The 26,307-nt window shown below is 43.6% G+C and overlaps 2 protein-coding genes across 2 annotated transcripts; both read left to right on the top strand.

Moving 5' to 3' along the window:
* Positions 1 to 4,556: 4,556 nt before the first annotated feature.
* On the top strand, positions 4,557 to 5,273 carry LOC114224402 (protein FAM187B-like). The gene has a single exon (XM_028123628.1). It carries the CDS (start codon positions 4,557 to 4,559, stop codon positions 5,271 to 5,273), a length of 717 nt encoding a protein of 238 aa, XP_027979429.1.
* A 14,181-nt stretch (positions 5,274 to 19,454) lies between these two features.
* LOC114224389 (protein FAM187B-like) lies at positions 19,455 to 22,543 on the top strand. The gene is made up of 2 exons (XM_028123597.2): positions 19,455 to 20,217; positions 22,156 to 22,543. The coding sequence occupies exons 1-2, from the start codon at positions 19,505 to 19,507 to the stop codon at positions 22,541 to 22,543; spliced, it is 1,101 nt and encodes a 366-aa protein (XP_027979398.1). The 5' UTR covers positions 19,455 to 19,504.
* Positions 22,544 to 26,307: the final 3,764 nt, after the last annotated feature.

Raw genomic sequence — 26,307 nt, 5'->3', positions numbered from 1 at the left:
CATTTGCTTCATATTTTGAGGGTCTGTTATTAGGTGTATAAATGTCTTGGGTATAGCTTCTTCCTGTGTTGAAGATTTTATTAATAAATACTGTCCTTCTTTGTCTCTTGAAACCTATTTCAATTTAAAGTCTGTTTTGTCTGATATTAGCATAGCCGTTCCAAATCTCTTTGGTTACTGTGTTTCTGTCCTTTCACTTTCAACTTATTTGTGTCTTTGAGTCTAAAGTGAGTCTCTTGTACACAGCCTATAGTTGGATCAACTTTTCTTTATCTATTCTACCAATCTCTTGTCTTTTGATTTAAAGAAATTACTGATAAGGAGGGACTTATTTTTGCCACTTTGCTATTTCTTTTCTGTATGCCTTATAGCTTTTTTTGGCCCCTCATTTACTCCATTACTGCCTTCTTTTGTGTTTAGTTAATGCTTTTATTTTATTCTTTTTAAAATTTTATTTATTTATCTGACAGAGAAAGTGAGCACAAGCAGGGGGAGCAGCAGGCAGAGGGAGAAGCAGGCTCCCCGCTGAGCAGGGAGCCCCATGTGGGGCTCGATCCCAGGACCCTGGGATTTTGACCTGAGCTGAAGGCAGACACTTAACCGACTGAGCCACCTAGGCCTCCTTAGTTAATGTTTCTATAATAAAATGTTTTTATTCCCTTCTCATTTCCTATTGTATGTAGTCTACGGCAATTTTCTTTGTGGTAACCCTGGGAATTACATTACACGTAAAACCCCCTGAAGTTATCACACTTCAATTTGAATTTATACCAGCTTAATGTCAGTATCATATAAAAACTGCTCCTGTTCATCTCTATCACCTCCTTTCTGTTATTGGTGTCTCAGATTACATCTTTATACACTATTTTCCCAATAGCAAAGATTAGTAATTATTTTTATGGATTTTCTTATAAGTCACATAGACAATTAAAAGTGGAATTTAATACAATAATACTAGCTGTTATAATCGTCCATGTATTTACCTCTGCTGGAGATCTTTAGTTCTTCCTATGGCTTCTGGTTACTGTCAAACATCCTTTCCTTGCTATCGGGAGGGCTCCCTTCATTATTTCTTTCAGGATTGGTCTAGTGGCAACAAACTCAGCTTTTGCTTATCTGGGCATGTTTAATTTTCCCCTTATTGTTGAAGGATGCTTTTGCTAGTTATAGAATTCCTGGTTGAATTTTTTTTTTCTTTCAGCACTTTGAAAATTTCAACCTGTTGCCTTCAGGCCTCCAGGGTTTCTGATGAGGAATCAGCTGAAACCCTTACTGGGGATCCCTTTATGTGACAAGTTTCTTCTCTCCCTGCTTTCAAGTTTGTCTCTTTCTTTGTGGCTTTAACCAGTCTGATTACAGTATGTGTTGGTATGGATCTTTTGGGGTTAATTCTCTTGAAGTTCAGTGAGCTTCTGTGATTTGTAGATTCATGTATTTCATGAAATTTGAGCGGTCTCTGGCCGATATTTCTTCAAATGTAATTTTGTAGCAGCTTTCTTTTCTCTCTTCTTCTAGGACTCTAACAATATGTATGTTGGTCTGCACGATCGTGCTCCATAGGTCCCTTAGGTTCTGTTCACTCTTCTTCAATCTTTTTTCCTTCTGATCCTTAAACTCAGTACTTTCAGTTATCCTATCTTCAAGTTCACTGATGGTGTCTTCTGCCTCTTCACGTCTGTTCTGAACTCCTTGAATGAATTTTTCATCTCAGTAATTGTATTTTTCGGCTCCGGGATTTCTTTTTGGTTCTTTTTTATATTTTCTATGTCTCTAGTGATATTTTCATTCTGTTTATACATCATTTTCCTGTCTTTCACCATGTCTTCTCAAGCTCCTTGAACATTTTAAGACCGTTGTTTAAATCTTTGTCTAGTATGTCTACCACCTGGGCTTCCTTGGGGATATTTTTTCCTTTGAATGGGCCATGCTTTTCTGTTTCTTTATACCTTATGATTTTTTTGTTGAAAACAGACATTTGAATCTTATAATGTGGTAACTCTGGAAATCATATACCCCCACCCCCCCAGGGCTTGCTAGCAATTGTTGTTGTTGTAGGGTGTCTCTATGCTGGGGATCAGCCTGAGGGGAAAGCTTAGGGTCATCTCAGATCTTTTCTGAGTTTGCATTTTTCCCTGGGCTTCTGCAATGACTTTCTAAGTTCCCCTACCTTATGTATGTATTGTTGCTTACAAATGTCCTAATCCCTAAATGTCTGGCTTCCAAAAGGGAGAAAACCCAGAGGCTGTCCCTTTAAATCTCCTGGAAGCTGCTTCAGCCAGTGAGGGTCGAAACAATGGTGGTCTGCTTCTGTGTCTGCACTTTTGTGATCAGAAGTAGTAATCTGCAACCAGAATATAAAACTGATATTTAGAGAACAAGGTCCTTATTGTGCATTCTCCAATAACAACACTGGCTGAGCACTTTATTTACAAAATCTTATCAAATCTTCATAAGTGCCCTTTGTAGCCAGAACCATTAAAATCCCTATTCTGAAAATGAGGAAACAGGTTCCCAAAGAGAAAGCCATTTGATCACGCTTCCATTGCAGAAAGAGATTCATTGCAGCTCTTTAAATGTGTGAGAAAGAGAAAAAGCAGCCTCTGATAGCTGGGAGCTGACCTGACACTAATAACAGTGTTGGTGTTACTAGAAGCTGGCCTAGAACTCACAGCTAGATCATGGTATGCTGTTGAGCATAAACAATTCCACAGAACACCAACATCACACAAAGCCTCTCTGTGACTATGGTGAACCAAGACAAAAATGAGATCAATTTATAATCATGTCTGAAAAGACAAGACAGAACATTGTCCAAGCCACAAAATACCAAACATCCTCTCTCAGGTCATATGAGTGACTACTACTCTAGTTTCGCTGCGTTCTTCTCAGCTTCTAGATAATATGGAATTACTCTCACCAAATAAGCATTCTCTTCCACATCTCTCCTATATACAAAGCCCTGATTTTGTTTGTCTTAGATGACTCCTGTAGTCAGAGAAGGTTATACTTCCCCAGTCCTAGAGAACACATTCTGATTGTTAAGCCAATCATGGAAATTCTCTTGTCTCTCAGGGATTGGTTTGTGTCTGCACATGGGACCTAATCCTGGCCAATGAAACCTTAGGAGATCTGGAATGATAGGGATGATTTTGGAAATGATTTCAACTTTATGATATAAAAGAACACTCCTTGTAGTAAACATCAACTGCAGTAATCATTACTGATTTCCTTTTGCCAAGTGTTTCCTGGGCATAGTAGAATTCCATTTCTTTTGTTGGGTTGATGGATTGGTGGTGCCATGTAACTGTTTGTGGCTAGTGGTTTGTGAGCAAGTGACAGGTGTCATTTAAGGCCAGAGCATTTAATTGTAGACATGAAATCCTACAGAGCTCTCTTTCTTCCTCCTCTGGCATGAAACTAGAAATGTGTGAGATGGCTTTCCATTATCTTGGGTCCCTGAGTGATTATAATGCCAACCCACAAGGGACATGGAGCTTGAGTGAGAAGTAAACCTTTGTTTTTGTAAGTCATTGAGATTCGGAGTAAGTTTACTATAGAAGCAAATAGCCTATCTTGAGTGATACAGAAATCAGTATCAGGAGTGAGGTGCTGCTGTAACTAAAAATAAAAATGTATGGCATTGGCTTTGACACGGGGCAAAGGGAACAAGAAAATTTATTTGAAAGCAGCGGGATGGAGACTGTTGCCTGAGATACTTTTAAAGGCAGATAATATACTTCATGAACTTGCAGCTTTAGGGGAAGCAGTTGAAATACAGAAGAGTAGGAGTGAAAATTTACTAAAGTCGGCCAAAAATTGGGAAGACCTTTGAGAAACAAAATCCAATTAGCACTCAGATTCTGCCAAGGATAAAATCAAGGGTGCAGCCCTAATTAAATCATTATTAACCATTGTTAAAATCTCTGAATGAATTAAAATACTCCCAGAAAATCCTTAAGATACTCCCAGGTAGACAAAAGGGCTCAGTGAAAGAGAGATGAAGAATATGGCTCTCCATTATCTCCTGATACGGTGCCTCTGTCATGACAGAGAGAGAGAGAGAGAGACAGGGAGGCAGAGAGATGGGGAACACCTTGAACAGAACTGTGGATGTGGGTTTTTTGCACGTGGAGTTGGCTGGAGGCTTATAAGAATCCTCAGGTCCCAAACTTTGGAAGACAGGGAAAAGGCTGAGAACACACATCTTTCAATGCCACCTCAGATGCAGCCAAGGTTAATAATGGAAAAAGAGACATCTCTCTGGAGAGTGGAGACATGAGCCACAGGGAACAAAGATTTAGAAAACACCCCCAGCCCACCTCAATCATCTGATCTGGTGCTATCTAATTAAGCAGTCCTCCCCAGTTACGAGACAGGAGGACCTTGCAGTATTTCCTCAGTGATTGTAGAAATGGCACAGGCCAGTGATTTCTGTGTACTACAGAACGTACAGCAGGCCCAGGTTTCATTCCACTTGGGGCTGATGCCTGAGTTCTGTGGGTGACTTCATAATGCCCAGGATGGTTCCCAGCATCCTTGTTTAGTCTCGGACTACCATGTTGGCCCCCCTTTGGCTGCTTAGCCTTTCTCTCCCCACTCTGTGGGCCCAGATATTAATCAGGTGTGCCTATAAGAGTCTCTGCCAGCAGGCCCTAGTCTCGGGCAACGATGTTGTCCTGCAGTGTGACTATCCCAAGTCACTCTGGTACTTCTCTTCCATTCTGGGGGAAGATCCCTTCCTGCTCTCCTCAATGCCTAACATAAAGAAACTGCCTGGGGGCAGCCTTCAACTGACCAACCCTCAGCCGTCCCAGTCAGGCCTCTATCACTGCCAGGACAGTGACAATGCCCTTGTGGTAGAGTATGAGATTGATTTCCAAGATGTCAGCACCCTGCATATTACACACAAAGGCCTGGGCCAAAAACCCCTGCCGAATGAGACCCTGAGTCTGGGTGGCCATGTACTCATCTTCACCCAGTGGGAGCCCTGGCAGGACTGTAACCGCTGTGGGGAGCCGGGGGAGCGGAAGCGCCTGGGCTACTGCTACGTTGAAGAGCCCCTGGAAAAAGCCATGCCCTGTTGGCTCTATCTGAGAGCAGAGAAGGCACGCTCCAGCCGTCTGCGGCCTGAACTGCAGGTGGAAGCCTGCCTTGTACCCTGCGAGCATGTCAAGGAAACCAACCAGCCATACTTCATCTTTGACATTTATCAGTTGGGCAAGATGACCAACACCATGTGGCTTACCTGCCCCTTGGCCTCCATCTACAGGTGACTGGACCAGGGCATCAGCCCTGCCTTTGATCCTTGCCTAGGCTTTGTTTCCTATGCCCACGGGGGGCTGGGGTTTGCCTTCCAGTGGGAATGCAGGCTCTGTCTCCCAGCCCGTAAGCCTTCATGGTCAGTCTAGGAAGGGGTCTCTTCACTGGCTTGTTTAGATGTTTATTCGGTAGGAACTTTTTCTGCTCCTTCCCAAGCCAGACCCTGGGCAGGTGATGCTGGGGACACAGTGGTGACCAAAAAGGCTTAACCCCTGCCCTCCTAGGCTCCTGATATTCAGGAATGGCCAAATGTAAAACCTAGAGACCAGGAAGACACTTTGGTCTTTATTCATGCCAACATCATCACTAGTGTGGTTTCTGTATCCTCATCGGACTCTGACGAATACAATTTGTCTATCCACCCTTGCACCAATGCCATAGTTTCTTTATTACTCTACCTTCATAATAAGTCATGATACCTGGTAGTATAGATTTTCCAGCTTTGTTCTTCAAGATTGTCTTGATTGTTCTTGGCTGTTTGTATATATATTTTGGAGTCAGCTTGTAGTTTCTGTCCCCCCGCAAATCCTATTTTTTAATAAACTGGGACTTCATTGAACCTAAAGATAAATTTGGGTAGAATCAATATATTACAATATTCAGACTTCCAATCCATGAACATCATAAATATTCCCATTATTTAGGCTTTGTTTAATTTCTCCCAGGAATGTACAGTTATTAATATAGAGATCTTACATATATTTTATTATATTTATTCCTAAGTACTTGATTTTTTCATGCCATTACACATTGTGTCTTCTTTTATGGATTTTTTAAAAAAGATGTTATTTATTTATTTATTTATTTATTTATTTATTTATTTATTTGACAGAGAGAGAGCTAGCAAGAGCAGGAACACAAGCAGAGGGAGAGGGAGAGGGAAAAGTAGGCTTCCCGCTGAGCAGGGAGCCCGATGCAGGGCTCGATCCCAGGACCCTGGGATCATGACCTGAGCCAAAGGCAGACGCTTAATGACTGAGCCACCCAGGCGCCTCTTCTTTTACGGATTTATAATGCATGGTTTAATAAGTTGGTACATGAAATAAAATAATCCAAGGTTGTAGAGTGTTTTGACTATTGACAAAATTTTAATATACCTGATATTAAAATCTGATTCAAGTCACAGATATATATTATAAATATGACACACAATATATATTATATATACTATTATATTATTATACATTATTAAATATATTATGTTGTACACCTGAAACTAATATAATCTTATATTTCAATTATACATCCCCACCATATACAGAGAGAATGTCATAATTGAAATATGACATTATATTAGTTTCAGGTGTACAGCGTAATGATTCAAGGTTTCTATACACTGAAATAATCACCACAACAAGTCTAATTACCATCCATCTCCATACAAAATCACAAAAATTTTTTTCTTGTCGTAAGAACTTTTAGGATTTACTCTCTTAAAAACTTTCAAATACGTAATAAAATATTATTGACCTTTGTCACCATGTTGTCCATTACATCTCCATGTGCATTACATCTCTGTTTATTTATTTTATAACAAACTTATAAGTTTGTACCTCTTGCCTCCCTTCACCCATTCCACCCACCCCTCAACCTTCCTCCCCTCTGGCAACCAACAGTCTGTTCTTCATATCTATTTTGTTTGTTCATTTGTTTAGTTTTTTAGATCCCATGTGTAGGTGGAATCATATGGTATTTGTCTTTCTGATTTATTTCACTTAGCATAATGCCGTCAAGGTCCACCCATAGTGTCGCAAACGGTAAGATTTCATTCTTTTTTAATGGCTGATAGTAGTCTGCTGTGCATATATACTATGTCTTCTTTATCCATTCATCCACTGATGGGCATTTAGGGTGTTTCTGTATCTTGGCCATTGTAAATAATGCTGCAGTGACCATAAGGATACATACATCTTTTCAAATTAGTGTTTTCATTTTCTTCAGATAAGTTCCCAGTGGTGGAAATTCTGGATCATATGGTAGTTCTATTTTTAATTTTTTGATGAACCTTCATACTGTTTTACATTGTGGCTGCACCAATTTACACTCCCACCAACAGTGCACGAGGGTTGCTTTATCTCCACATTCTCGTCAACACTTACTTCTTATCTTTTAAATAATAACCATTCTAACAGATGTAATGTGATATCTCATTGTGGGTTTGATTTGAATTTCCCTGGTGATAGTGATGTCGAGCCTGTGCATGTTCACGTGCCTGTTAGCCATATGTATGTCTTCTTTGGAAAAATGTCTGTTCAGATGCTCTGTCCATTTTTAAATTGGATTATTTGGCATTTTTTGTTTTTGTTTTTGGTATTGAGTTGTATAAGTTCTTTATATATTTTGGATATTAACCCCTTATCCAAAAAATATTTTTCAAATATTTGCTCCTATTCGTTAGGTTGCCTTTTCATCTCATTGACGGTTTTCTTTGCTGGGCAGAGCATTTTAGCTTAATGTAATCCCACTTGTTTATTTTTACTTTTGTTGCCTTTGCTTTTGGAGTCAAATCCAAAGATTTGTTGCCAAGACTAATGTCAAAGAGCTAACTGCCTATGTTTTCTTTTAGGAGTTTTATGGTTTTAGGTCTTATATTTAAGTCTTTAATCCATTTGAGTTAATTTTTGTGTATGGTGTAACATAGGGGTCTAGCTTCATTCTTTTGTGTGTAGCTGTCCAGTTTTTTCCAACACCATTTATTAAAGAGATTGTCCTTTCCTCATTGTATATTCTTTTTTTAAGTTTTTTTTTATTTTGATGAAGTCCAGTTTATCAGCTCCCCCCCTTTTTTTAAAGATTTTATTTATTTATTTGACAGAGAGAGAGAGCACAAGCAGAGGGAGCTGCAGGCAGTGGGAGAGGGAGAAGCAGGCTCCCCACTGAGCAAGGAGCCCAAAGAGGGGCTCGATCCCAGGACCCTGGGACCATGACCCAAGCCAAAGGCAAATGTCTAACTGACTGAGCCATCCAGGCACCCCTCCTTATTGCATATTCTTGATCCTTTATCATAAATTAATTAATCATATACATGTGAGTTTATTTCTGGGCTCTCTGTTCTGTTCTATTGATCTATGTGTCTATTTTTATGTCAATACCACACTGTTTTGATTACTATAGCTGTGTAATATAGTTTGAAATCAGGGAGTGTGATGCCAGCTTTGTTCTTTCTCAAGATTGCTTTGGTTGTTTGGGGTCTTTGGGGTTCCACACAAATTTTAGAATTATTTGTTCTATTTCTGTAAAAAATGCCATTGGAATTTTAATAGGGATTGCCTTGAATCTATAGATTGCTTTGGGTAATATGGACATTTTAAGGATATTAATTCTTCCAATCCATGAGCGCAGAATATCTATTTATTGGTGTCTCCTTCAGTGACTTACAGTTTTCAGTGTACAAGTTTTTCACCTCCTGGGTTAAATTTATTCCTAGATATTTTATTCTTTTTGATGCAAATGTAAATACGGTCATCGTCTTAATTTCTCTAATAATAGTTAATCTATAGAAAGGCAACTGATTTTTGTACATTGATTTTGTATCCTACAACTTTACTGGATTTGTTTATTTTAGCAGTTTTTTGGTGGAGTACTTAGGGTTTTCTATATGTAAAACCATATTATCCACAAGTAGTGATAGTTTTACTTCTTCCTTTCCAAATCGGATGTCTTATTTCTTTTTTCTTGTCTAATTGCTCTGTCTAGGATTTCCAATACTATGTTGAATAAAAGTGGTGAGAGTGGGCATCTTTGTCTTGTTCCTGATCTTAGAGGAAAAGCTTTCAACTTTTCACCATTGAGTATGATGTTAACTGTGGGTTTGTCATATATGGTCTTTGTTATGTTTTTTTTTTTAAAGATTTTATTTATTTGACACACACAGAGAGAGAGAGAGAGAGAGGAATCACAAGCAGGCAGAGTGGCAGGGAGTGGCAGAGGGAGAAGCATGCTCCCTGCTGAGCAAGGAGCCCGATGTGGGACTCAATCCCAGGACCCTGGGATCATGACCTGAGCCGAAGGCAGACGTTCAACGACTGAGCCACCCAGGCAGCCCTGGTCTTTGTTATGTTGAGGTACATTCCCTCTATACACACTCTGAGAATTTTTGTTATAAATGGATGTTGAATTTTGTCAAATGCTTTTTCTGTATCTACTGAGATAATCATATGACTTTTATCCTTCATTTTGTTAATGTGGTATATTGCATTGGTTGATTTGTGGATGTTGAATCATCTTTGCATCCCTGGAATAGATCTCAGTCAATCATGGTTTATGATCCTCTTAATGTATTGTTGAATTTGTCGAGGATTTTTGCACCTGTGTCCATCAGATTAGCCTGTAATTTATTTTCTCTTTCTTTCTTTCTTTCTTTCTTTCTTTTTCTTTCTTTCTTTCTTTCTTTCTCTTTCTTTCTCTCTCTCTCTTTCTTTCTTTCTCTCTTTCTTTCTTTCTTTCTCTCTCTTCTTTCTCTCTCTTTCTTTCTCTTTCTTCTTTCTTTTCTTTTCTTCCTTTCTTCTTTCTTTCTCTTTCTTCTTTCTTTTCTTTTCTTCCATTCTTCTTTCTTTCTCTTTCTTCTTTCTTTTCTTTTCTTCCTTTCTTCTTTCTTTCTTTTCTTTTCTTCCTTTCTTCCTTCCTTCTTTCTTTCTCTTTTTCTTTCTTTCTTTTCTTTCTTTCCTTCCTTCCTTCCTTCCTCCCTCCCTCCCTCCCTCCCTTCTTTCTTTCTTTCTTTCTTTCTTTCTTTCTTTCTTTCTTTCTTTCTTTCTTTCTTTCTTCCTCTTCCTCTTCCTCTTCCTCTTCCTCTTTCTCTTTCTCCACTTCCTTCCTTCCTTCTTCTCTTCCCTTCTCTTCTCCTTCTCCTCCACCCACTTCCTCCTCCCTCTCCTTCTCCCTCCCCTCCTTCTTCTTCTCCTAAAAATAAGTTTGAAAGCATCTCTTACTCTTGAATTTTCAAGAGTTTGAGAAAGATAAGTATTAAATCTTCTTTGAATGTTTGGTGGAATTCACCAGCGAAACTGTCTGGTCCTGGACTTTTGTTTTTTTGGAGGTTTTAGATTCCTGATTCAATCTCCATACTAGTAATCAGTCTTTTTGGATTTTCTGTTTCTTTATGATCCAGTCTTGGAAGATTTTATATTTCTAGAAGTTTATCTGTTTTTTCTTGGTTGTCCAATATGTTGGCATATAATTGTTCACAATAGTCTCTTATGATCCTTTATATACAAATTTTAAAGATTTATTCATTTATTTTAGAGAGCTAGAGTGTGCACAGCGGGGAGGGGCAGAGGGAGAGGGGCAGAGAATCTCCAGCAGACTCCATGCTGGATGTGGAGCACCGTGTGGGGCTCAATCTCACAACGCTGAGGTCATTACCTGAGCCAAAACCAAGAGTGAGACGCTTAACTGACTATACCACCCAGGCGCCCTGTGATCCTCTATATTTTTGTGGTATCAGTTGTAACTTCTCCTCTTACATTTCTGATTTTATTTATTTGAGCCCTTTCACTTTTTTTTTAGTGAGTCTAGCTAAAGGTTTGTCAGTTTTGTTTATCTTTTCAAAGAACCAGCTCTTAATTATGTTGATCTTTTCCACTGTCTTTTTAGTTTCCGTTTCATTGCTTTCTGCCCTGAACCTTATTAGTTCCTTCCTTCTACTAACTTTGGGTTTCATTTGTTCTTCTTTTTCAGTTTCTTTAGGTGTAAAGTTAGATTGCTTATTTGAGATTTTTCTTGAGGTAGACTTGTATCACTATGAACTTCCCTCTTAGAACTGCTCTTTCTATATCCCATAGATTTTGGTATGTTGTGTTTCCATTTTCATTTGTCTCAAGGTGTTTTTGATTTCTCCTTTCATTTCTTCATTGACACATTGATTGTTCAGGAGCATGTTGTTTAATCTCTACATATTTGTGATTTTTGTTTCCAGTTTTCTTCTTGTAATCGATTTCTAGTTTCATACTATTGTAGTTGGAAAAGATGCCTGATATGATTTCAATCCTCTTTAATTTATTGAGACTTGTTTTGTGACCTAACATTTAATCTATCCTAGAGAATGTTCCATGTGCACTTAAGAAGAATGTGTATTCTACTGCTTTGGATGGAATGTTCTGTTATATATCTATTAAGTCCATCTTGTCTAATGTGTCACTTAATGCTGATGTTTCCTTATTGATTTTCTGTCCGGATGATCAATCCATTGATGTAAGTAGCATATTAAAGTCCCCTACTATTGTTTTACTGTCAGTTTCTCCCTGTTAATATTTGCTTTACATATTTAGGTGCTCCTATATTGAGGGCATTAATATTTACAGATGTTATATCTTGTTGTATTGAACTCTTTATCATTATGTAATGCCCATCTTTCTCTTTTATTGCAGTCTTTTTAAAAAAATATTTTATTTATTTGAGAGAGAGAAAGCACAAACATGGGGGTGGGGAGAGGGAAAGGGAGAAGCAGACTTCCCACTGAGCAGGGAGCCCAGCACAGTGCTCTATCCTAGGACCTTGGGATCATGAGCCACCCAGGTGTCCCAGTCTTTATTTTAAAATCTATTTTGTTGGGCGCCTGGGTGGCTCAGTCATTAAGTGTCTGCCTTTGGCTCAGGTCATGATCCCAGCATCCTGGGATCAAGCCCCACATTGGGCTCCCTGCTCCACGGGGAGTCTGCTTCTCCCTCCCCCACTCCCCCTGCTTGTGTTCCCTCTCTTGCTGTCTCTCTCTGTGTCAAATAAATAAATATAAGTATAGCTACCAGCCCTTTGTTTGTTTATTTTCATTTGCATGAAACATCTTTTTTTATTCCCTCACTTTCAGTTTGTGTGTAACTTTACACCTGAAGTGAATCTCTTATAGGCAGCATATAAATGGGTCTGGGTTTTTTTTCTTTTTTTAAATCCATGCAGCCACTCTACGTCTTTTTTTCTTTTTTAGAGACAGAGAGAGAGAGAGCAGGGGCGGGGCAGAAGGTGAAGGAGAGAGAATCTTAAGCAGGCTCCACGCCCAGTGCAGAGCCCAACACAGGGTTTGATCTCACAACCCTGAGATCATGACCTGAGCTGAAATCAAGAATCGGATGCTTAACTGACTGAGCCACTCAGGCACCCCTATGTCTTGTGACTGGAGAATTTAGTCCATTTAATGATTTAAAGTAATTATTGATAGGTATATACTTATTCCCATTTTGTTCTTTGTTTCCTGGCTGTTTTGTAGTTCCTCTCTGTTTCTTTATTCTTCTCTTGCTCTCTTCCCTTGTGGTTTGATGACTTTCTTTAGTGTTATGATTAGATTCCTTTCTCATCTTTTGTGTATCTAGTATATGGTTTTTGTTTTGTGGTTACCATGAACTTCACATATAATGGCTTATATATATAATAGTCTGTTTTAAGATGATAGCAAGATAAGTTGAACACATTCTTTTTTTTTTTAATTTTTCCGATTGATTTATTTATTTGAGAGAGAGAGAGAGAGAGAACATGGAGAGAGAGGAGAAGCAGACACCCCGCTGAGCAGGGAGCCTAATGCAGGATTCGATCCCAGGACCCTGGGATCATGACCTGAGCCAAAGGCAGATGCTCAACCAACTGAGCCACCCAGGGGCCCCAGTTGAACACATTCTAAAACCTGCATTTTTACTTCCATTTTATGTTTCTGACATCACATTCTACATCTTTTTATTTTTGTGTATCCCTTAACTAATTATTATGAGTATAGTTATTTTTACTAATTTTGCCTTTTAACCTTCACACTAGCTTTGTGATTAATCCACTACCTTTACTGTATATTTATCTTTACCAGTGAGATTTTTACTTTCATTCGCTTCTTGTCACTAATTAGTGCCCTTTCTTTTCAGCATTAGGAAGTTCTTTTAACATTTCTCATAAGGCTGGTTCAGTGGCAATGAACTTCTTTAACTTCTGCTTGTCTGGAAAACTTTTTTCTTTCTTCAGTTCTAAATGATAACCTTTCTAGGTAGAGTATTCTTGGTTGGAAGTCTTTTCATTTCAGCATTTTGAATATATTTTTCCACTCCCTTCTGTCCTGCAACATTTCTGCTGAAAAATCTGCTGATAATCTTATTGGGGGGGTCCCCTTGTATGAAACAAGTTGTTTTTCTCTCACTGCTTTTAAGATTCTCTCTTTATTCTTAACTTTTGACATTGTAGTTATAAATGTGTCTTGGTGTGGATCTCTTTGGGTTCATCTTTTTTTTTTTTTGGAACTCTCTGGGATTCCTGGATCTGGATGTATGTTTAAGGAAGTTTTCAGCCATTATTTCTTCAAATAAGTGTTCTCCCTTCTCTCTCTCTCTTCTCCTTCTGAGACTCCTATAATGTGAATGTTATTCTGTTTTATATTGTCCTATAGGTCCCTTAAGCTATTTATACTTTTGGAAATTCTTTTGTTTTCCCTTTTTCCTGCTCTGTGTGTGAGTTCCACTGCCCTGTCTTCCAGATCACTGATCTTTTCTTCTGTTTCATCGAGTCTGCTGTTGAACCTTTCTGGCCCTGTAGTGTATTTCCAGCTCAGTTATTGTTTACACTTCTGTGGCTTCTATTTGGTACTTTCTTAGATTTTATTAATTAATTTTGGGGGGTGGGGGTTGAAGTTCTCACTGTGGTCATCCATTCTTCTCCTGAGTATCTTTATGACCATTACTTTGAACTCTTAACTCTCTCAGGTAAATTAATTATCTCTATTTTTTTTTCCCTGAAGTTGTATCTTGTTCCTTCATTTGGAACAAACTCTTCTGTTTCCTCATCTTGCTCAACTATCTGTGTTTGTTCCTAGGTATTCGGTGAAACAGTTACCTGTCCCAGTCCTGAAGGAATGACCTTGTGTAGGACATGAACCTTTATCATTCAACCTTGTCTTAGTTCTTGGTTTTCTCTCAGACCTTCGTGGTTGTCCAGGCAGCCTGACTTATCCTCGATAGGTCCCCGTCGTTGAGGGTGTGCCAAGACTTGTCAGAGTTTCAAAGGGAAGAATCTCCATCAGCACCTAGGTTCTGGCTGATTGGAAACGAGACCCTCTGGAAGCAGGTCTCAATTTATGCAAATTTATATAGTCCTATGGTACCGCAGTTGTAAACCCTGCTGACCTCTGGACTAAGTGATCTACTGGTGTCCCTTGGGTGAGAGTAGTGAAAATTGGGGCTCCTGGTGAGTATATAAGCTCCTTTCTTGGAGGTAACCGTGAACTGTAGTGAGACCAAGGGAGAGCACATAGTTGGTGTCCCTTGGCCTACATGCCCTGAGCACTCCTTCACAACCTCTAGATGTGTGGCCAGCTAGAAGCCTGGCCCTCAGGCTAAAACTCTAGGATGAGTAAATAGGTCTTTTTCACAGGAAGACTGCGATGTGTTTGCTGTCTGGGGAGTGCCCTGGGGATAGTAGCCTGCCAAGAACTGTCTCTCCAATTGTTTCAGTCCCATGGGACCCAGAAACACAAACTCTCTCTCACACACACACACCCCAACCAGCCACCAGTACCAGGCAATCAAGGGGAATCCCCTGTGTCAACTCTGTGTACCTGCTAACTTTCATGGGGCAGGGGAAGAGCACAGGACTGGGTGCACCCATTAGATTTGGCAGGGTTGCAGGTGAGGGCGGGGCTGGGACACATGCCTGTTAGCATTGGAGGGGCAACTAGAGAGACAAATTGTATCTTTTATATTTTATCTTCTAATTGTTTGTTGTTGGTCTATAAAAATATATTTGGTATTTGGGGTTTTTTTTTAAAAGATTTTATTTACGGGCACCTGGGTGGCTCAGTTGGTTAGGCGACTGCCTTCGGCTCAGGTCATGATCCTGGAGTCCCGGGATCGAGTCCCACATCGGGCTCCCTGCTCAGCAGGGAGTCTGCTTCTCCCTCTGACCCTCTTCCCTCTCGTGCTATCTCTCATTCTCTCTCTCTAATAAATAAATAAAATCTTTAAAAAAAATAAAATAAAAGATTTTATTTACTTATTTGTCAGAGTGAGAGAGCACACAAGCAGGGGGAGCGGCAGGCAGAGGGAGAAGCAGGCTCCCCGCTGAGCAAGGAGCCCAATGCAGGACTCGATCGCAGGACCCTGGGATCATGACCTAAGCCAAAGACAGATGCTTAACCAACTGAGCCACCCAGGCATCCCTGTATTTGGTATTTGTATATGACTTTGTATCAAATTATTTTGCGAAATTCACTTACCTCCAGTAAAATGCTGAGTGGAGAAACTGATGGCGGACATGCTTATGTTGTTCTTAATATTTCACTAGTAAATATAATACAGCTCTAGGTTTTTAATAGAAAAACTATTAGATTAATAAAATTCCCTTTTATTCCTAGTTTTCCGAAAGTTTTGATCCATGAATGAGTGTTGAATTTTTGTTGTTTGTTTGCTTGTTTTTTAAGGATTTTATTTATTTACTTGACAGAGAGAGCACATGAGAGGGGGGAGGGTCAGAGGGAGAAGCAGACTCCCTGCTGAGCAGGGAGCCCAATGAGGGACTCGATCCAGGGACTCCAGGATCATGACCTGAGCTGAAGGCAGTCGCTTAACCAACTGAGCCACCCAGGCGCCCGGTGTTGAATTGTATCAAATGCATTTTCCACATCTACTGAGATGATAATATGGTTTTTCTCCTTTATTATGATAATATGGTGAATTACATTTATTGTGTTCATATGTAAACCCAACCTTGCCTTCCTGGGATAAACCCAATGTGGTCATGATATTAATTCTTTTTGTTTATCATTGGAGGAAATTTGCTAATATTTTGTTTAGGATATTGTGTCCTTGTTCATGAAAGAGATTGGCCTGATATTTTCCTTAGTTGTAATAACCTTATATGGTTTTGGTATTAAGGTGATGCAGGCCTCATAGAAGTTTGGAAGTGTTTCATCTTTTTATATTTCTGGAAAGATTTTGAAAGATTGATGCTGTTTCTTAATTGTTAAGAAATATTTGGAAGAATTCAGTGGTAAAGCTTTCTGGCATTAGATGGTTTTTTGTGCATAGGTTTTTAATTACAGATTCAGTTTCTTTCATTGTAAATATAGAATAGTTCAGATTTTTTCTTGTGCCAGTGCTGTTAAGTTTTTCAATGAATTTATCCTTTTTATCTAAATTTGTATAAGTTTTGGCCAAAAGTTGTTTTTAATATTATCTGATTATCTTTTTATGCCTGTAAGATCTGTAGTAATGTCTCTTTTTTCATTACTAGTATTCATTATTTAGGCCTTCTTCCTGTTTTTTGTCAAGCCCTGCACTGGGCTCCATGCTGGGTGTAGAGCCTACCTAATAATAATAATAATAATTTTAAAAAGTCAGTGTAGGGTCTTATGATTGTTACTTTGAAAGCAGGTATCTTTTTCTCTCTGGTCATTTTTATTATTTCCTCTTTGGTTTTCAGCAGCATTTTCCTATAACGGGCCTAGGTGTGGCTTCATTTATATTTAACCTGCATGGGGTTTGAAGGCCATCTTGAATTTGTTGCTTGATGTCTTTCATCAGTTTTGGAAAGTTTTCATTCAGTGTCTTAAAATATTACTTATGTTCCTGTCTCTCCTTTGCTTCTGGGTCTACATTTACATGAATGTTAAAACTTTCCACCATGTCTTATATGTCTCTTACACTCTTTTCTGTATTTTCTTATCTTTTTTTTTTTGCATGTATCAGTACAGATATTTTTCTGTGGGCCCATCTTTTATTTCCTTAATCCTCTTTTCTGTTGTGTTTAATAGCTTGCTACCCTTTCTAGTGAATTCTCAATGTCAGACATTTTATTTTTTAGTTCTAGTATTTCCATTTGATTCTTCTATATAGGTTCAAAATCCTCATCTTGTCATCTCCTGGACATATTAATCACAGTTATCTTAAAGTCTACAGTTGTTATTAGGAAGAGTGTTAGTCTGATATAAGCTTCTCAATTGTAGCAGTAAGCGGAAACCTCACCCACACTATTTAAAGAATAGCAGGGAATCTGGATTCTCATATGAAATCTCTTGGATTTTACATGTTGGTCACTGATTTAAATATTCTAAAAACGTCCTAGGGAGACCAATGAAAACATTTATTCAGGCTGGATCCAGCCAGTTTGTTACTTCTCACCTAGACAATGTGAAAATCAGAAGTGGGGTATTGCACAGTTTCCGCATAGCCCTGCTTACTTTTTAGAAAAGATTCCTGGGCGGGCAGAGGAGAGAGAGGCAGGGAGATGGAGGGGAGGCAACAGAAGTGTAGATGTTAATGTGTCTCAGGTAGAGGGACTTTATAAGGTCCTGAGAAGAGACAAAAACTCTAGATGGTTTTAATAGATGTGAGAACAGAGGGGATGTGTGGCCCACTCCTGGGATGAAGGTGGCAGCAAAATGCCATCGAAGCAGCAGTTCCAGAGTCTAAGCGTACAGCTTATGCCAAACACAGCCTGTAGAGGTCCCCACGTGGGACAGGGACACGACTAACAGAGCCCCCAGCCATAAGGAGCCTGGGAGAGAGGAAGGCAGGATGTCTTAGCAAAGACCCAAGTGAACCTCTAACCTCACCCACTCACCACTCTCCCCCTTGTCCACTACTCCTTAGTCACTCTGGCCTCTATGCCCTTTAAATATGGCAGCCATATCAGGGTCTAGCCATCTCTTGGGAATATTCTTCCTTCAAATATCCACGTGGCTCTTTATCTCACTTTATTCAAGTGTTTGTGAAACTTCCCCTCCTCAGCGAGTGCTCAGACAGGCCTGATCATCCTCCCTCAAATAGCTCACACCCACATACCAACCCTTCACTTTCTATCCCCATTTCCCTGCTCTTATCTTTAGCAATTATTGGGTAATCCTCATTATTTGAGGATTCCGTACTTGTGAATTCACCTACTCGCTAAAATTTATTTGTAGCCCCCAGGTCAATACCCACAGTGGTTTCATAGTCATCTGCAGACATGGACAGGGTGGTGGAAAAAATTGAGCCACCTAACAATGCACATTCCCAGCTAAGGTCCAACACCATGACACTGCCTTCTGGTTTCAGCTCTCCTACTATTAACAAGTATCCTTTTCATGGTCTGTTTAGGGCCATTTTTTGTTGTTGTTGCATTTTTGTACTTTTTGTTGATTCTGCTATTTAAAATGGCTCCCAAGCAGAGCTGAAGTCCTGGCCAGTGTCCCTAAGCACAAGAAGGCTGCGATGTGTCTTACGAAGAAAACGCGTGTATTAGATAAGCTTTGTTCAGGCAATGTTAATGAATGAACAATATATATTAAATAAGAGGTCTTTAAAGAAAAATACACATAAAGCAAGGTTATGTGTTGAGCAGTTGACAAAAATCTTATGACCAAAGGCTTGTAGGACCTTAAGCATGCATTTCTCCTAGGAACAATGTTTCAGTATTTGCTAATTCAGCAACTTTATAGAACCTTTATAACTGCTATGAATAAGGAGAATCTACTGTATCTGATATTATGTATTATATATTTGCTTATTGTCTCTCTCTTCCACCAGAAGGTAAATCCCAGTGGGGAAGAGGCTTTATCTAATCTGCTCAGGGCTCTGATTAGAAGAAGAGCCAGCAAGCACATGGTAGGCCTTCAGTAAACATTTGTGAAATGAGTGAATGATGGCAGATCAAGCCTGCACAATAATTATTTTTAATTTCAGGACGGAGAAGAAGTTTAGGAAAGGGTTTAGGAAGGAGACACCTGAGAAAAATATTTATTTGTTTAAAATGAATTAAATCATGCAGCTATCTGTGGAAAGAGTCTGGGGCCAGTGTGTGCAAAGGTCCTGAGGCAGGAGGAGCCTTTTGCTTGCCTGATGTTTTCAGGAGTTGGCAGGGAGGCCAGTGTGGCTGGGGTAGGAAGTCAGAATGGTAACCAGAGAGGATTTATTCACCTCTCCACGCCCACCACTAAGAATCGTGCCTAGAACATAGTCAGTGTTCAGAGAAAAATGTATCAAATGCTCACATGTGATGCTTGAATGCCAAAGCCGGGGATGGTAGAGAAAACCCTGAAGAGACAAATTAAGTTTCTTCCTATCCCAGCAGAGTGGAGGACTTGGAATAGAAATGAAATAGAGTTGTTAAATTGTCAAATGGGGATTGTGACCTCACACACCCCTGCGGTGGCCCATAGGACACCTCACCCTCACTGGGGCCTGGGTTTCAGGGGTGACTTCACAATGGCCAGGGTAGTGCCCTGCCCACTGCCACAGTCCAGTCCATCATGCTCACCGCCCTGTGGTTGTTGCTCAGCCTCGCTGTCCCTTTGCTGGGGTCCCATGCTTCCTTCAGCTGTCCCAACAAGAAGCAGTGCCAAAAAGCCCTCCTCTCAGACAATGACATCTTTTTGCCCTGCAACTCTTCTGGGGCACAGTGGTACTTCTTCTTCCTGCAAGACGAGACCAGCTGGTCCAACAAAGTCTCCAGTGTTTCCAACATCGAAGTAATACCCGAAATCGGCATTCTCATCCGAAACCCATTGCCCTCCCAGACGGGCTTCTACCATTGCCGGGACAAGAATGGCGTCCAAGTGGTGCAGTATGAGATTGATTTCCAGGATGTCAGCACCCTGCATATTACGCACAAAGGCCTGGGCCAAAAGCCCCTGCCGAACGAGACCCTGAGTCTGGGTGGTAAGGAGCTCATCTTTACCCAGTGGGATCCCTGGCAGGACTGTAACCGCTGTGGGGAGCCGGGAGAGCGGAAGCGCCTGGGCTACTGCTACATTGAGGAGCCCCTGCAGGAGCCCATGCCCTGCTGGCTCTACCTGGGACATCTGAAGCTGTGGTCTAGCCGCTTGCAGCCCGAGATGCAGGTGGAGGCCTGCCAGGTCCCATGTAAAATATCCACGTTGGATTTCGTCGCCTTTGACAACTTTGAGATCAATGAGGATTCAGGATCTGTGTGGCTCACCTGCCCCATGGGATCTATCTACAGGTGACTCTGCGGGCATCCATTTAAGAGATGGGGAAACGACAGTTCGGAGGGGCACAGTCCTTGTCCAGGGGGAGCCGTGGTGACCCTACATCCTACCCACTTGGCTGTGGGGTCCCCCTCGCCCTCCTTCCCCCATGGGCCTGTGTAAGCCCCTCCCTTGCAAAGGGGGAGCCCAAGCAACCTCTTGGGGCCTCTGCAGCCACCTCCTCTGTCAATTCTGGTCCCACCACCTCCGTCTGGTGTTCTTTTCCTTATTCCCGCTGTGACTTCTCTTCTTCTCTTTCCCACAATCTCTTTTGTCTCCCTTCCTCCTTTTTTCCTCCTCCTTTAAGTATAAAAGTAGCACATAGTCTCTACAAAGCCCCCACAGTTCAGGAAAGTACATGAGCCCCTGCTAGTGAGCCTGGGACACCTGCTCCATGTCATTTGCCAGACAAGCAGTTGCCGAGTGCCAGTCATCAGGAACCCCAGAGAAGAATCAAGAGAGGTGGGGCGCCTGGACGGCTCAGTCGGTTAAGCATCCGACTCTTGATCTCAGCTCAGGTCTTGATCTCAGGGCCGTGAGTTCAAGCCCTGCACTGGGCTCCATGCTGGGTGTAGAGCCTACTTTAAAAAAAAGAAGAAGAGAGGTCCCTGAGGCTTCAAGAGTTGCCACGTCTCTAGGGAGCTGAGTAGAGTGGCATTCCATGTGAGGTTTATGTCTTGGACTCTGGATTCAGCCAGGCCTGGTTTCCACACTTCCCAGCTGTGTAACTTTGGGCCTGTGGCTTCTCTCTGGGCCTCAGTCTCCCCATCTGTTGAATGGGGGTTGTGTGAGTTTCCTTGGGCTGTCATCACCAAATACCATGCACTGGGTGGCTTCAAACAACTGAAATGCAGTCTCTTATAGTTTTGGAGGCCAGAAGTCCAAAGTCAAAGCTTCCCCAGGGCCCTGTGCCCTCTGAGATGGTGGGTGGAAGCCGTCCTTGCTTCCGCCTCCCTTCTGGGAGTGGCGGGCAATCCTTGGCCTTCCTTGGCTTGTAGCTGCGTCCCCCCGATCTGCCCATCATCACTTGGTCTTTTTCCTGTGTGTTTGTGTGTGTGTCTCTCCTTTTCTTAAAAGGACACGGGTCATATTGGATTTAGAGCCCGGGGACACTTCAGTCAGACCTCAACTTAACGAATTACATCGCCAACAACCCCATTTCCAAAGGTCACCTTCCGAGGTTTAGAACATGCGTTTGGCGAGGACACTATCCAACTCAGTACGGCGGGCTTGCTGGCCCCGGTCTCATGGGGTCAGTGTGATGTCTGAGGGGGCAAATGCCTATGAATAAAACATACGGTATTCTAGATGGTGATAGGAGCCGGGATGGGGGATGGGAGTGGAGGAGAGGATCGGTTTAAATACAGAGGGCAGGGAAGCCATCTGAGAAGTTGCCAAGACTGAAAGGTGAGGGCGCCCTGTGTGCTGAGGGAAAGCACTCCCAGCGGAGGGAGGGGCAAAGGCCCTGAGGCAGGATGGGGCCCAGCCTTGTTGGAGGACCACCTCAGAGGCACTGTGGCTGGGGCAGAGAGAGTGAGGGAGAGTGGAGAGAATGAGGCCAGGCAGGGAGAGCAGGGGTGGGGGGTGGGGGGTGGGGGGCAATCACGTAGGCAGTGTCTCTCGCTCATTCCTTCAAATAGCCCTGTGAGGCAGGTACAATCTTCACACCCCCAGTTTTCAGGCGACAGAGCGGAGGCTCAAAAAGCTAGAAGCCTATGCCCCTTGCCCATTTAGGGCGGGGTGGGGTTCCGAGCTCCCCGCCAGCCTGGCCCTGCCTTCCCCATGCACTCTTGGAGGGGGTGCCCTGTTGGCTGCTCCCCAGGGTGGCGGGTGCCGCCGTCTCCACCTCCTTCCAGACCTCCGCCTCCCATGCATCCCCAGGCTGCTGCAGCTCACCTTGTCCTCCTTTGCAGGCCCATCCTCTGGGAAGTCAACGACAACCCCCTGACCTGGCAGGGCCAGCTCTCCAACCAGGACTTAAGCACCATTCTGGAACCCACCAACGGTGGCAGGCAGCTTCGGGTCTTTGAGCCAGCCATTTACAAGTGCTTCGTGAAGCAGGAGCTCGTGGCTTGCTTCAACCCCAAGCCCTTTCCGGATGTGCCAGAGACCCTCAGGCAAAGGGAAGCTGGACCACAACAGGAGTCAGGGGAGGCCTGGAAGGGGAGGGCCAGGTCCGTCCTCAAGGGACTCAAGCTGATGCTGCTGGTGGGCATCGTCCTGGGCCTGCTCGCACAGCTGCTCAAGCTCTTCCATCCTTCCCAGGACAAAAGAAGCGACCAGGTGCTGCTGGTGAAATAAAGCGAGCCCTCGGTGCCCAGGACACCTGGTGTCCCTTGTCTTCATCCCCTGAGCTGTCCTTCCCACGGCACTTGGGGGTGGGGTGCGGGCAGGGGCACAAGACGGACCCACGGCTACAGCTGAGGCTGAGTCTTCCCTGTTCCAGGTCCTTTTCTGTTAACTCGTTAGCAATCCTCATCCCAGAGATGGGGAAGCTGAGGCAAGACTACTGTCTAGAGACTGGCAGGGGGTGGGGGGGGGCGGGGGCGGGGGGGTGTCCTCCTGTGCAAACTCAGGTTGCCTGGCTCAAGTCTTGTGTTCCTCACCAGGAGGGAGGGATGGAATGAGGCCATTTTCAGGGTGAGGCCCTGGGACTTGGTAAACTGTTGCCCCCTTCCTGACCGGACTCCCCCCAAGGACAAGGGCTGAGGCGGGATGAGGGTGGGGAGCCCCCAGACGCTGTGGATCTGCTCTGGGGTGCTGCCTTTCCGTGCTTGTCACCTGCCACACCCTGGCCCAAGGTGCCTAGGGCCTTCGGGCTTAGCCATCTCTCCAAGGCAGACGGTGCTGCCGGGGGGGTGGCCCGGGACTGCTGGACACTTGTCACCCTTCCTGGCTCCTGCAGTGCAGAGAGCCCCCTCGGGCCCCGGGAAGGAGAGACAGACCCCCTCTACCAGGACAAGGCGCCAGGCCTGGCCCTGCTGGCCCCCGGGAATCACCAAGCCTGGCTGTTCCCAGAAATTATATACACTGTTCCGCAGAGTGCAAGAGTGATAAATAAAATATTAATGCCTTGGAAAATGCATTGCCCTGATATTCCATTGTGAAGCCACGATAGGACAGATCTGAAACTTCCAGAACAGAACTTCTGCCCCTGAGGAGGGGGCAGAGCTCACTCCTCACTTACCAGACCCTGTTGCCAAAACCCTTAAGGCTTCACACGGTGCCCAAAACGCAAAGATTCCTACAGAATGGGGGGACATTCGTGGAGAACTAAATGGGGTCCATCGGGAAGCAGAGGCAGAGAATCACGATGACAGGAATGGCAAATACCTGTGAACTTCCTGGCAGGATCAGAACTCACACCCTTCATGAACATTATATTATGTCCTCACGGCCACCCATGAGGCAGGGGTTCCTACGAACCTCGTTTTGTAGTTGAGAACATCAAGGCCCAGGGGCTTCAAGCACCCTGCCTGAGGTCACACAGTGAACTTGGAAGGAGGCCTCTGGGCCCCTCCCGACCAGCTCCCCAGGAACCCCCAGTGTCCTGCACCCACAGGGGCACATTGTGTGGTAGCTCGGGGTGGAGGAACCAGAGCTGAGCCCAGGCCTGTCTGCACAGCCCTAAAGATCACAGCCCACAACCCAGGCGGTCGGTGTCCCACTGCGACAGGCAGGTGATCCCAAGCGATTCTCGCCTCTTGGCATCCACACCTTTGTGTGAATCCCCTTCCCTTTCAGCGTGGATGGCCCCTGTGACTTGTTACCAACCATATCCCTCTTCCGACTGTGAAGGTGTCAGAATGTCAGCCCTGGATTAGAGTACGTCACACAAGACTCTGTCTTAGCCTACTGGAGTGAGAGAGGCCTGCTGGCCTGATGAGGTCTGCCGCCGTGTTGAGGAAGTCCGCTTGGCGGGGACTGGGAGCTGTAAGTGGTCTTTCGGACCTGAGGCCACCGCCAGGCCTCCGGTCACACAACGACAAGGCAGGGAACTCTGCCAACAATTTGGAGAAGGTCGGAAGCAGATTCTTCAGTCAAGCATCCAGATGAGAACACAGCCTGACCAACACTTTGATTGCAGCCTGGGGAGGCCCTGAGCAGAGGACTCCATCAAGCCACCACGGGACTCCTGACCCACAGACACCGGGGTATCATGCATGTGGGTTGTTTTAAGCCACTTAATGTCTGGTAATTTGTTATGCAGTGGTAGGCAACAAATACATTCCCCCCACCCATTGCCCCCAGCCCTCCTTGAGGTCCCCTATAGCTTTGGCAGTTACGTGGATGGCCCCTTGCACCAGGTGTGGGCCAGGCTGGCCGCTGGGCGCTTGGAGCCCCTGGGAGCAACCCTAACCCAGAAAGGATGGGAGTGGGGAGCTACAAGTCTGGGCTACATTCGACACATTCCCTCCAAGGGTCCTCAGTGGCACTGAGCTTCCGGAGGGTACAGCAGTGAGTGGCTCATTAGGGCACCGTGGATCAGGTTAGCTCCTTCCCGGCCTCGCTCTCCCTCACTTCTGCTCCCCGAGATTAGATTCTTCAAATATTTTCTCTGCCCCACCTTCCCTCTCCTCTCCCAGGACGCCAAAGACATGGATGTCAGAGCTGTTGTTGTCCCCCGGGTCCCCAAGACTGGTGATTTTCCTCCCATCTTCTCTGCTGTGCGGGTCGGAGAATGTCTATTGATCTCTCGAGTTTGCTGACACCTTCCTGTGTCATCTCCCTTCTGCTCTTCAGTCTGTCCAGTGAGCCTTTTACTTGGGTTAATGTATTTTGTGGTTCTCGAATTTCTATCTGATGGTTCATACCTAACTCCTGCCTCCTGGTTGACACTTTCTATTTTCTATTTTCATATTTACATTTAGGGGAACCCTAGCTGAGATGCCAGGGTTGCTAACTCCGTGGCCTGCCTGAGCCAAGCAGAGACCATACACGAGGGGCAAGCATGGTGGGGGCTGTGGCAGGTGTAGGAGTTTTTATACTGGGGCGGGGGGGGGACTCTGGGGCCATGTCAGAAAATTCTAGCTGATTTCCGCCAGGCACGAATGCAGGCCTCTCATTCCTCCGAAAGCTTCACGTGCTTCTGGAAATTGAGATGTCTGAGCGAAACTGTTTTAACCCATAAATATTGGCTCGAAAAAGTTTTCAAACATAGCCCCAGGCAAATAAAACACATCAGCCCACAGGTGTTTGTCTATGGGCTCTTGATTCAACCTTTATTGGGGTCAAATCGACATTTCTGTTTTCGATTATTCATTCAGGGACAGCTTCTCTCAAGAGCTGAGCCCAGGCCTGTCTGCACAGCCCTAAAGATCACAGCCCACAACCCAGGCGGTCGGTGTCCCACTGCAACAGTCAGACCCTCAGGTGATCCCAAGCGATTCTCACCTCTTGGCATCCACACCTTTGTGGATGAGCCTTGAACAACAAGAAAGAGCCAGATAAGTAAGGGTCTCGAGGCAGTGGGTATTGGGTTCCTACGGCTGCTATAAAAAATGACTGCAAACGGAAAAGCTTAAAACAACCCAAATTTACGGTTTTACAGTTCTGGAGGTCAGAAGTCCAGAATGGGTCTGATTTGGGTCATGACCTGAACCGAAAGCAGATGCTTAACTGACTGAGCCCCCCAGGCGTCCCTCCTTGTCATATGGCAATTTTAAGACATTGCTTTTTTTTTCCGAGCAATTTGCAGTTCACAGAAAAATCGAGAGGTTGGGACAGAGATTGCCCCTCACCCCTCATTATCAACATCTGGTGAATGCCCAGCCTCTGCCATCATCCACACATGCCACCCGAAGCGTACGTCCCTTACAAGTGATAAGCCTGCATTGGCACATCATTATCACCCGAAGTCCACAGTTCACACTAGTATTCACTCTTGATGGTGTACATTCTATGGATTTGGATTCACATATGCATCACTGTAGTATCAAACAGAGTCATTTCGCTGCCCTAAAGACCTAAAGTGCTCTGCCATTCAGCCCTGTCTCCCGGCTAACTCTTGGCAACCACTCATTTTTATACCGTCTCCAGACTTTACCTTTTCCAGAATGTCATAT

The sequence above is a fragment of the Eumetopias jubatus genome, unplaced genomic scaffold, assembly GCF_037043125.1.
Source record: "Eumetopias jubatus isolate StellerSeaLion01/CBP00866 unplaced genomic scaffold, mEumJub1_p1.0 scaffold_10, whole genome shotgun sequence".
Lineage (NCBI taxonomy): Eukaryota > Metazoa > Chordata > Mammalia > Carnivora > Otariidae > Eumetopias > Eumetopias jubatus.
Note: the sequence above shows the minus strand (reverse complement) of the source record. Positions and strands in the feature narration are given on the sequence as shown.